The 12,645-nt window shown below is 38.2% G+C and overlaps 1 protein-coding gene across 1 annotated transcript; it reads right to left on the bottom strand.

The window, feature by feature from the left end:
* Positions 1 to 4,608: 4,608 nt before the first annotated feature.
* Positions 4,609 to 6,313, bottom strand: si:ch211-184m13.4 (uncharacterized protein LOC798560 homolog). The gene is made up of 3 exons (XM_044366275.1): positions 5,965 to 6,313; positions 5,132 to 5,646; positions 4,609 to 5,051 (listed from the first exon to the last, which is right to left on the bottom strand). The coding sequence occupies exons 1-3, from the start codon at positions 6,311 to 6,313 to the stop codon at positions 4,887 to 4,889; spliced, it is 1,029 nt and encodes a 342-aa protein (XP_044222210.1). The 3' UTR covers positions 4,609 to 4,886.
* Positions 6,314 to 12,645: the final 6,332 nt, after the last annotated feature.

Here is a 12,645-nt window from a genome sequence, read left to right as displayed (position 1 = left end):
AATTTCCCAGTTTTAAAGACTGTGTTTCACAGCTGCCTTGGATGTCAGAAATGCTGTTGCTTTGAGGAACCAAGATGAAAATGTACGCTCCTGTGGCAGAAAATGAAAACATTATCTTTTTCAATACCTTTTTCAAGACTGAAAATAGCACCAGCCTGTGCATGTACAAAATCTTTTAGGGGTGCAGTTAAAAGGAACCATTTACAGGGTACAGTAGGTACCATACATAATATGAAATAGTATTCACTACATGGTGATGAATGACGTCTTACTAGTGTGATGAAAGGCCTCTCTACTGTTGTCCAACACGTGGTTAAGCTTATATTGCGACAGGTTCACAGGAAACCTCTGCAGCTGCCTCTCTTACTTCTTAGGAAAGACAATACTGGCGGTTAATAAAATTCACACCAGACTGCTAACTGATCGGACATTTGAGCCCTTAACATTTACAGCACTTGATTTTTAACAATTTAATAACGTGACTCAGAATGAACCAACCACAAATTCTGAGAATTACAATAAAATTCACATTATTTATTGAAACAAAATACTTTCAATTCACGGCCGTGTATACCCCAAAAAAAGTAGGTACATAAATAGCTTCTTGTATTTACTGTTAACACTTCACTTAATCTTTTGATTCTAGCACATGGAAATCACCCTTACACATCAAAGTTAGCACTTTAACCTAATAGTCATTGGTTCATCTGAAATTAAATGTGTTGGAGTATATCTGTCATAATATTACGGTACTGCAGGTGTCTGTCTCAGAGTTCATACGGCTGAAGTGACGTTTTACTGCTGATCAATTGGAAAAAAGGCTCCTGTTCAAGCAAGACACTCTGCAATAAGTATGCTTTCACTATTATTCCACTTATCAGCTTGCGTGCCATGCCACAATAATTTGTTCAAAACCGTATTTGTTTGGTTATTACATTATATTTCTTTGCCAATAATAAGCCCTAAAACAATTTTAAATTATGTGAGGTAAATTTAAAATATCACATGGGCAAAAATATCCTTTTTTTTCTCTTTGCACAACATTTTAAGGCATTTTCATCTAAAACCTGTCACCACATATCAGATGAACAGTGCTCTCTTCTGGCAGCTGCAAAGTACTGCAGCTTTTGAGGCTTAGCTCTTACACAGCTGGGGTAAAGTAGAGCAGTATAGGTTGCAGGTTGGCACTTGAAACCTGTTTACAGTACACAAAAGACTTGTGCTGTAACTTCAGTAAGTCACAGGATGGCAGCAATATCTTAACTGCTCAGTCAGAAAAAAAAATTCCCCTCCAAATAAATAAAAAACAGTGCTGCAGACAAAAGTTATAGCTTGGTACTTGCTCTGTTACTCAATCACTGTGCATACGCCCAGTGCCCAGTTATGAGTCAAGCATATGACTACATGTCACCGACACAGATAGTCTGCAGGTCTGTGGTTAATGATCAAATATACAATGAGGTAAATAATAATTGCAAATCACTCTAAATAATATCCAAAATATTTAACTCCTCCTTGCATTAAAATGAATGTCGTATGAAAATGAAAGAACACAAGCACACACAGAAGAACTCACACTGCTTAACAGTGAATGTACTGTGGCTGTATTATGTCTAGCTTTACCAATAGCCTATTATTATTTTCTTCTGACCTATTTCATGGGGCAAATAATCCAATATGTCCTTCTTCAGAGAAACCACAGAGAGAGAAGATAGTCTTTAGTGTCTTCTTTGAACAACAACCTTCTCTGCCCCACCTCAAGACCCCCATCGCAGTCTGCACCTCTCCTCTACTTCTCCTTCGACCATCTATGTGAGAAAAGACATGATAATTATACCTGTGGCTTTATTCCCTCCTGGAGCTGCTTGGATGTAAGAATCAACCATACAGCTGCACTGACTGATGTGTTCCTTTATAACAAAACATAATCGCTGTAGTTTATTTGGACTCAATCTCACATACACCGACCTGTTGCCTTAAATATGTACCAGTGCACCAAACGTGTATTGATATGCAGAAAACAATCCACAACAAACTATCCATTCGCTCCTGTTTGAGTAACTTTCATTTTAAACTGCAGTACCCAGCTGTTTAGAGTATAAAATGTGCAACCCATTTTTAGAGATTTATGTCTCCAGTGGGAATGAATGGGCTTGGAGCTGAATGCCATAGACACAGTATGGAAATTGGAAAGTACTGAAAGATGGAAAGATTGGAGCAAAGGGCCTAAGAAGAAGAAGAATAAATATGGAAACATACAGTACTCACCTTTGGTCTTTTTATGGGATTAATAAGAAATACATATATATATATATAATACCAGCCTTATCATTTAATACTTAATATTTAAGTGTTGTTAAAGCTTCAAACTCACTTCTTATAAACTTTGACTTGTTGGAAACTTATTGATGAGATGAAATTGCATAATTTCAACAAGCATTCTGAATTGCCTTCCCAAATGGAAAAAAATAGTAGTTTCAAGTTTCAAGGTCCAGGTTCATATTCTGAATCAAGTTCATATATTCACAGATATGTTCCTAAAATATGGTATGTCAAGGGTATTTGTAGTGGTGGTTCATGAATAATGATTGAAAAACATTTCAAGAGGATGTTGGTGTTTGACAGCAATGTGTCACAGGAAAAATGTAATCATCGTTTCCTAACGTTAATCATTACTGTGGTTTAGATAGATAAAAAACTTTTTTGAATGTGCAAAAATGCTGACTGATAAAGCATTCACTCTGTTATTTTTCAGAATATTCCCACATCACTATTTTGTTTGGGAATGAATCATTGCATGCATGCTACAAAATTAAAAACATTAAATTGGTCAAAAATCAAAAATCAGCAAAAAAAGAAAAAAGAACAATTGAGCACAACATCTTTTTCAATGGATCCATATCGTAGCTAGATCATATTTTAAGCCGATACTTACAATATCTGATATGATTCAGGGGTCAGTTCCTGCTGACTTTTCCGATCTCATCAGCCCTTGCTATCCACTGTGTGTGCCCAGATCAGAGGATGCTGCTATCTCTGTGTGTGAATATACAATGTGTAAAAGCCAGGGCATTGTCCTGCTGTTCTCCACCTCTTTTGAAAAACCGCTCTTGCTTGGAGAAACAGACTCTTTGTTTAAGATTTTTCAAACCAAGAGGAAAAAAATCACACTAACTAATACACGGGGTCTAAACAGTGTCTAAACACACACTATATTCTTTCATTTCCTGGACACTTAATCTAACCCTTACCATATATGCCTCAACCTAACCCCAACTACAAATGCAGACGTGATGTTTAATTACAATAAAAACCAATAGCTCTTTGACGCTCTATAACGCACATGTATGAGTTGCAACACTGGGGGGAAGGTCCTCTTGCACATGAAACTTTTAGCACCCACAACAGCAGTATATTTAGTAGAAAATGTTGCACATACTTCTGTGCTGTATTGCGTCTTTGTTCTCACGCTAACATTAATTTCTCATACTGAATCTTGTTATTTCACAAGTACATGGATGGATGTACTTGTGAAATAATGTACTTGCTGGATGATGTTGCGCAGTATTGTGTACTGTATACTGTGGGGGTCTCCCATGTGCCGACTGTGTCTTTAATAGTTTTTCTTTCCTTTTTTTTACTGTGTATGTTTTTATTTTCTGTATTTAATTTTTTTAAATTATTTTATTTAACCTTTGTTTAACCACAAAGTCTCTTGAGATACATTATCTCTTTTACAAAGGAGACCTGGCTAAAATAAATTCACTGTCCACACTGCAAACCAATATCCCTCTGGCATAATACAATTGATCAATTAATCAATACATCATCATCAAAACACATTGGTAATCATTCAAACCAGTTTAACACTTCTTTGTTATGCTATTTATACAAAGTACTTTCTATGCAAAATCACAGAGCACCATTTCCAAAAACCCAGGAAATGTTAAAGGTTAAATTTAGATTTGAGACTTTGCCCACTATAAACAGAACTGCACCTGCTTAAATTTGTAACACACACACACACACAGAGACCTGGGACCCAGCAGGAATGAGGCCTGTTAGGGGGAGCGGTAAAGGTGGGTGAGGAAGTGGTGATGATATTCATCTGTGCCCTCCTACGCAGAAGTCAAATGTGGGTAAGAAAGAGAGATGTACTCCATGTACCCAGAGTTCTTGTATAATATGAGATATGTACTATGGGGACCATAGGAATAATGTGTTTGATAGTAGGAGAGCACAGATTACAAATAACCAAAGTTTCCATGAATAAAATTTATAACTTCCACTCACACTTAGACTGATGACTGCCACATGTCTTGAACTGCCTGTTTTTCTTCATATAAAGGAAGTGAAAGTTGCTGGTTAGAAACTTAGGTACTTTATCTAGGTTAGGGCAATTCAACCTACACACATACACATTCAAGCAAAGAGACATCTAATGTATAATATACAGACATTGATAAACCAAATTTATTTTGACACTGTGTTACTGTATGACACACACATATATTCACAAGAATGGCAATAAGAATAAGAAAAGCAATAAGACGCATCAAATTTTTAAAAAGAAAAATTTAATAGATATGGAATAATATCAAACTGCATACAGTGTTCTCAAACAAAGGTGAGAACAACACTTTTACATGTGAGGATACATTTTTGTTGAGCTGGAAATCTGATATTTCTTGCGTTTGCATCTACATCTACTGCATATTTACATGCACAACTATCACAATATCGTAAATGAAAGATTTATCATTCATTTCCAGAGAGAGCATCTATACAAGAGACAAAAACTGACGTTTTTGAGTTTAACAGAGTGAACTGGGCCTGTACTGTGACATTTGTAGGCATATCACTTGTAACCTCAGATGTGGTTTTGTTCAGGTGTTGCTGCTGCTGTTCTCAGCTGTCATTTTGGAGGAGGCACCGGAAGTATACAGATAATCCTTAAACAGGCTCATCACCCGCTTTTTGTAGGTCTTAATGGCAAAGAAGTAGATGACTGGATCCAAGCAGCAGTTGAAATTCATTAGTGAGACTGTAACCTGCGGGAGAGAGAGAAGGATTATGAAGAGGATAATTGATGGGGAATGCTATAAATCAAATGAACTACAAAAATTCTTACCTGTAAGGACACCTTAAAGGCCTTCAGATCCTCACAGGTTACCTGGTGGTGTATCTTCCTGGACATAAACTGTATAACGTTGAGGTGGTAAGGGCTGAAGCATATGATAAACGTGAGGAGGATGAGGAGAATGATGGTGTTGACCCTATGATTCCTCCTTGATCGGCCAGTCACAGAGTTCTGCTTGGCTGCAGCTCGCAGCTTCAGGTTGATCTTGGCGTAGCAGCCCAAGATAATGATGAGCGGACAGGAGAAGGAGACAGAACAGGCCAGAAGCAGGAGATAAGGCGTGAAGCGGGAGCCCTCAAAGTCAAAGTACTCCATGCAGGTTCTTCTTTCCTGGTTCTTGTGCACCATGCTACGGAACAGCAGAGGAGCAACCTGCAGAGACACCAGAGCCCAGACCAGACAGCAGACCCTGCGAACCACCCGCACGCTCCGCAAACACTGCAGCCGGTGTGGATGCACCATGGCCAGATATCGGTCCAGGCTGATACAGGTCATGAAGCCAATACCTGGTGGAAATAAAATGGATTTGCAAAACAGTTTGTGCTTAACACATCCAAAACAGACAAGACAATGATTTCCCTAGATAACAGGCAAAGGTAGAGGTCATGAATCTGGGTCAAATAGGCTGGCATTCTTATACAGATTTTTATGCTCTACAGGATATACTGTAGATGTTGTGCTTACATTAAATAAAGCATATTTTAAACAATCAACTCTTCAGTTTTATTGTCCTATGTGAAGACTAATATCTTTCACACATACATTCTTCAACAGAAAAATAAATAATATATAAATAAATAATAAATAATCTATAAATAATATACCTGCATATGTATTTGCAAAGAAGAGGAGAGTGGTCAGTCTGCAGAGGAGGTCACCAAAGGGCCAGTCATACTGGAGGATGTAGTAGGTGATCCTGCCTGGCAGTGTCAGGGTGAACAGAGTATCGGACAGCGCGAGGTTGACCAGATAGATGGAGGTGGAGTTGAACTTCTGCTTTTTCTGGCAGATCACATAGAGAACCAAGCTGTTGCCGCATGCACTGATGATAAAAACCACAGAGTAGAAAATGGGGAAGAGGACCACTGCAGTTTTTTGGTAGACAAACACATCACAGTTGCTCTGGTTTGGAGAGGTTTCAGCAGTGTCCTGGGTGATGTTACCAACAGCCATCCTGCCTGTTATTGTGGAAAAAGGATCACAGTGCAAATGATAAATCATTACAGGCAGGAAACAAGTGTGCATAAGTAAAGGAACAAGAGACTACTAAAATAATCCATAAAGATCATCATAATAAAGAGTACTTACTATAAGAGAGAGAGTAGCCAAGTTGACTGTTTATGCTCCTGAATCTCTTGGTTCTGGTTGTAAATTGAGTTGTGATGCCTGAAATACCTCTGCAAAAGTTGCATGAAGTGTCAAATCCCACCTCTCCTTTTGACATCATATGTCTGTCAAACATTGTCATACAGTCTCAGTAGTTACTAGAGTTGATACACAATAGGCACAAGCTATTTCAGAGCTGTCCACTGACAATTTTGTAACAAATGTGTGTTTATAGCCCCCTTAATTATAATAGTGTATAGTGTGTAAGCTAAATAAATATAGAAAATATAAAAAAATGCAGTCCACATGTTTCATAAAACCATATCATACATTGTTTTACTGTCACTGAATGTTTTGATGAGTATGAAAATGATGTGAATCATATGCTATGACCTTCACAGTCGCCAGATCTCAACCCACTTGAACACCAATGGGTGATTTTGGACTGAAGTGTCAGACAGCACATCATCATTGAAACACCAAATGAGGGAATATCTTTTTGAAGGATGGTGTTCCTCCCTCCAGAAGAGTCCAGAGACTTGTAGGATCAATGCCAAGGTGTCTTGAAGCTGTTCTGGAGGCACATGGTGACCCAAAACCTTACTAAGACACTTTATGTTGGTTTTTCCTTTAATTTGTCACCCGTCTGTATATTTTTTAGAATATTTTTTAAACATTTATATTATATTTTCATATATTTTTATTGTTTGATATCGTGTACAAACAAAGTTTAATTAATTGGTGTACATTTACACACAAGGGACACTCACACAAACACACCACCACCCTGTTTGTGTGCATGTGTGTGTATTCAGGTATTCTTCTCATTGTGGGGATGTAAATCTGTTTACAGTCATGTTGTAGGGACTCGCCTCCCTTATGGGGAATTATGGCTTTTAGGGTGAAGATTTGGTTTAAAGTTAAGGTAAGTTTAGGGTTATGGTTAAGGATAAGTCTCCAGGAAATGAATGTAAGTCAATGTAATGCCCTCTGAAGTGATGGAAAAACAGCTGAGTGTGTATCTGTGTGTGTGTGTGTGTGATCTTGGTGTGTGTGTGTGTGTGTGTGTGTGTGTGTGTGTGATCTGTCATAGGCTACTTTTGGGGACAAATTTCAGATTTTAGACCAGTTAATTTGGGATGTCAAATTGGAGACAATTGTCTCCAATTTGTCTCCAATTTGGGGTTATAGGGTCAGTGGTTAAGGTTAGGGTTAGGGTTAGGCAAGTAATGGTTATGGTTTAGGTAAGGGTAAGTCCCCAGGAAATGAATGTCTGTGAAAGTCTGTGCAATGTTCCCATAAGTGAACTTGATCTGATAAATATATGGTGTGTGTGTGTGTGTGTGTGCATTTAACACAGATAGAAAAGGAGAGAGAGCAAGTACTGATTGTGTTAATGTTGCTTTTTTGCATAAATGAAATATTCATTTTAATGTGACTGCTGTTTAACACATGTATATGCATACATCTAAATGTACTTGCAGATAGTTACATTATTGTTATAATTGTTAAATTGCTTGTTCCTATGGAAGTTAAATGCACTTATTATAAGATGCTTTGGACAAAACTGTCTGCTAAATGAATGTAATGTAATGTAATATGTGCCATGGCTATAGTTTAATAAAACAGCCTCTGCACTACTGCTTGCAGTGAGTGCAGCATGTTTTTGCGAAAGGTTAGATGGAATGATACAGTGTGAGGTTTTATATTATGTTCCTGCCTCTGAGGTTTCTCAAGTTTGTACTGTGTGTAGCTGAGGTGAAAGCAGGCAGGCCTGAGGTAGAGCTGATGGAAGATATAGAAGGAAACTGAAGTATTGCTGGTGCTTGATAAAAACAAAAAAAAAAAAGAGAGAGAAAAAACTGTCATAATGCTGTGATGTGTGATGAATCACTAACTGTTTCTAGAATGTCACATCTACATATATCTCAACCACCAGCACCCAAGAAAGAATATGTGTACAATCTTAAAAAAACAGATTCTGAGAATAGTTATGGTGGTAAAAACCTGGCAACAAAAGTGAGAGAAAGGTGCAGCAGCTTTATTTCAGCAAATAAAACAGACTCAGTTGGTAAATAACTTCATTATTTCAGTAATAGCCACTACTAAATGAAGAAAACACTCATCATTTTATAGAAATGATGAGTGCTCGGAGGAGGAGGTGGCACGACCTTTCAAAGACAAACAAAAAAAAAAGACACCCATCAACACTTTATTATTATCAATTAAAAACTCAATCGAAATGCAAAATTTGACTCAGCGTATGTTCCAGCAGTATGCTTAATCATATCAAAGTAGTGTAAGACTAGGAGTACAGTACAGTTGTCAAGCTAACACTAGAATTACGGTACACGTACGCCGGCTGCAGTATCTCATCTCGCTCACCCACCAAAGCTTTCCAGGGTTGGTGTAATTGAAATGGATGGCTGCTGGATAGGCAAAAGGTCACTAATTGTCACCAGTCAAATGTGGTTATAATACAGCTCACTTAGGTCACAATAAGAGCTTCATGTAGACAATGTCACCTGCAGGTTAGGAGCCTGCTGCACTTCAGGCCTACATTTCATGCTCCATTAATTTTGTGCAGAGAGTTAAACATCTCGTACCATCTGAATGGTGTACTGGAAAAGGAAAAGACAGTCGTTTGTTGAGTGCTCACTGGGTGTCCTGAGGGTATCTCAGTGTTAAATACTGCAGGAGTGCAGGAGGACATGGAAAGAAGATGTTTCATTTTTGCCCCCAAAATACTTCAGCAATGTAGACCTATGTAGCGCTGTCTAACTGTTAAGATTTATGAAATAGCCATGTCAATGACTTTCACCTTTCAATTGACCTCAGACATCATACAAATTGTGTTGTATTTTGTGTTCTGACAAATACTTAAATGTACTTCAATGTCTGAGACAGAACAACTGCTTACAATATATATCATTTCCTTTTACAGTGCTCTATTTTATATATCACACCAGCACCATGACAAGTTAGGATGGAGCACATGGTAGTGTGCAGTAGTGTTTGCAGTTTTCTGGGTTGATGGGTGTGTGACATGAAAGGTCTTAGGAAATTGAAAGTGACGACCCAGCATGGAACATGCATGGAAGTCACTTCTCAGAAATGTGACCTTTTTCTGGTTGTTAAGTCAGGGGTGGGCTAAAAAAGGGAGGAGGGGGGAACAAACTGATTTGAAGAGAATTATACAATAGTCAATGGTGCAACTGCAGCCCATAAAAGAACACCCCAGAAGGCATATCGTTTTAAAGGCACCCTCATGGTGGAGGGGGACCAGTGGTGTGTTGCTGAGGCAAACTGGGAATGACTTCTGGTGTCCACAACATGTGTGGAATAGCCAGCATGGTTCCACAAACGGTGCCTAACCAAATTTGGGATGTTTTTTGCTGCCAAAATGAATTGTGTATGAAACTTCCCCCACACAGCTTATATTTAAGTCTGATTTATCAACCAACTTCACTGTGCTGCTGTCAACCAATTCAGCAGCCAAATAAAAGCAATGTTATTGTGTTGTGGTGGATAATAACTTTTCTGATAATGGTGATTTTTTTGTACACATAGACATGCACAAAACATTTGCATACACTATATATGTGTCTATACAAAAAAATGTACAGTTGCAATACAGACTTCTAGGGTTTACTGCAATAAAACATACCACCACTAGAGGGAGTGCAATCATTAGGAATCAGAAACAGAAAATAATACAGTGCCGTTTATAGTAAAAAAAATATTTCAAGCAAAATGTTTCAGGTTTTAAACATTTTTTTAATTTTACCATTCACATTTTTTGTGTTACATTTTACCATTTTTTACCAATTCAGTGTAGTAAGATCACAATTGCGTGCTTGTGTGCATGCGTGCATCTACTCTAATGCACCACTGTGTGTGTCTGTAAGTGTAAGTGTGTGTGCGTGCACATAAGAAGACTGCTGGACATACCGCAGGGGACTCCTGCATTGTCAGGGGGCCTCATGTGGCTCGTGTCTGTTCTCATCATCACCATCTCCCCCCATGCATCAGCCGTCGCCTGCCCTGCTCAGGCCCTCTGCTCCACCACGCTCGCGTGAAGACTCTCAGTTCACACTTTGCATCATGCTTGTCAGCTTTATCACTGATGAGCTATTTGTTGTTTTTCAGCCAAGACTTTTAAACCATTTGCTTCCCAAAGACAAGTGCTGCTCCACTCTACATGCCTTGTTTGGTGTGAGATCGGAACAAGAACAATAATCTGAAGACAAAAGTGTTCTTGCATTGTGTGAGGAAACATCGGTGGTTGTTACAGGTGTCTATAAACAGCATCTTAAAGAATGTCCACAATGCCTTTCATTTCATAGTAAGTTTTCTTAATCCAACATGTCACAGTGTTGACACTGGTGTAGCAGGTTGTGAAACACACACCGACCCATTGTGCCTGGTGTCTGTTTGAACTGCTCTTGACTTCACACCCATGAACATGCTGTGAATTCTACATTTCTCCAACATTTAAGAAAGTCTCATGGTACATAAAATCATCAGTTTAATGGGCTCATCACACACATACACAACTCACAAGAGCACCCACAAACAGTAACTTCTGATTGGCCTGCACACATTGACGGATTCAGTGTTTTCTTGATTGTTAGAACTGTATAAAAGGATTGAGTTCAGTGATTTATACAAGTCTGATCAATGGTGCCAGAGGCATCATTGTGAGACCCTTAGAAGCTGCTTCTGGGTTTTGGACATTTTACCAAAAGCAGTGAGACAGAAAAGGCTTTTGTTGTTGCTTCAGACAGAAAAATGATGCAGCACAATGAAACACACATCATGATTTGAAGGCCAAATCCTGAACAGAAAAAACAGAACAGTTCCACCCACTGCTTGTCATTTAATGATATAATACTGCAATTTAAAACTGGCTTTAAAGTACAGACGCAATACAATGTTTTGTCATTTTTTTGAGTGCTGCAGTGCCAGTGTTTCAACCATTGCTGAATGTGGCATTACATTGTTCAGTTTTAATGCAATAATACTCAGGGAGATTTTTGAAGCTTTGAACTCACAAACTGCTCATCTGTGTGAGTATCACTGACTCTATATTGTGTGACTATTTTGTTGTTCATTGTTCTATGATGAGGAAAGGTTAAAGTGTGCTGTACATCAAAAACAGCAGCGCATTAACAGTTGGGTTTTTTTTGCATTTCTCAAGCAGCTTTGTGTTGAAATGCAAATAATGCAAAAATTAATATAATTGCATTTACAAATTATACTATTCTATTTGTGTTGTATATTGAGCACTTTTATTCGATCTTAACAACATCCACATTGCTACAGGGGGTAGTGATATCTAGTTTATAGCCCAATCAATGGTGCCACACTCCCCATAATAAGGCCTTTCCAAAATAAAATAATTAAAATGTGACATGCATTATCACCATCTCATGACTTAAGAAAAAATAATGATATCTCACAACTTTGAGTTTGATAGATCTAATCAGTTTTAGATTGCTTTGTTATTAAAGTTTGTGTGATCCATTATTGATCCTCTTGTCAAATTAGCCCCCTCCCACCCACTGGTGAATCAGAGGTCAGCTACAGTACAGCACCCCTGGGGACTGAAGGGATTTAGTGACTTTTCAGCAGCATGTTGAAACAGGATCTGAAACCAGTCGATAGGAGGTTTCTTAAACCCATTGCATCATAGTGCTATACTATGGGTACAGCGTGGTTTTGGGTGTGTACAGTTTCCGGTAAAGTAATTCATTTTTTCAAAAGCCTGAAGAGACAGGAAATTCAGCTGAGCAGCACCATCTTCAGGATCTGCATTAAAATAATCATTTCAGCTCTGAGCTCTGACCTTTGGCCTCAGCTATTTCCAACTGGTGGCATTTGTTTAACTTTTTTGTACTGTCTTTAGTCATTTTGTTTTACATTAGTTCCTCTCTACACACAGTATATGATCTGAGTTTTTTAATCTGTGCTTTTTCTGCAGTTTCTGATTTCGTGTTCAATGTAATGTCTATAACTTTAAAAAACATGATAAATGTTTAACTCTGTTTTCAAAATTAATGGAGCCTGAAATGTAGGCCTGAAGTGCAGTGAATTCTTAAAGCATAGCTTAATGACCGTGTGTGTATGGATCAAGACTTATGAACAGAAGGTCAAACAAAAGATGTCTCAACAACGGC

This window comes from Thunnus albacares, chromosome 11, assembly GCF_914725855.1.
Source record: "Thunnus albacares chromosome 11, fThuAlb1.1, whole genome shotgun sequence".
NCBI lineage: Eukaryota > Metazoa > Chordata > Actinopteri > Scombriformes > Scombridae > Thunnus > Thunnus albacares.
Note: the sequence above shows the minus strand (reverse complement) of the source record. Positions and strands in the feature narration are given on the sequence as shown.

What these genes read in the sequence shown, in the direction of transcription:
- si:ch211-184m13.4 (XM_044366275.1), bottom strand. Translation starts at nt 6,313, where the DNA reads ATGGCTGTTGGTAACATCACCCAGGACACTGCTGAAACCTCTCCAAAC. An exon ending in CTTTGCAAATACATATGCAG is followed by an intron (nt 5,647 to 5,964) that starts GTATATTATTTA and finishes TATTTCCACCAG; the next exon opens with GTATTGGCTTCATGACCTGT. An exon ending in CCTTTAAGGTGTCCTTACAG is followed by an intron (nt 5,052 to 5,131) that starts GTAAGAATTTTT and finishes TCTCTCCCGCAG; the next exon opens with GTTACAGTCTCACTAATGAA.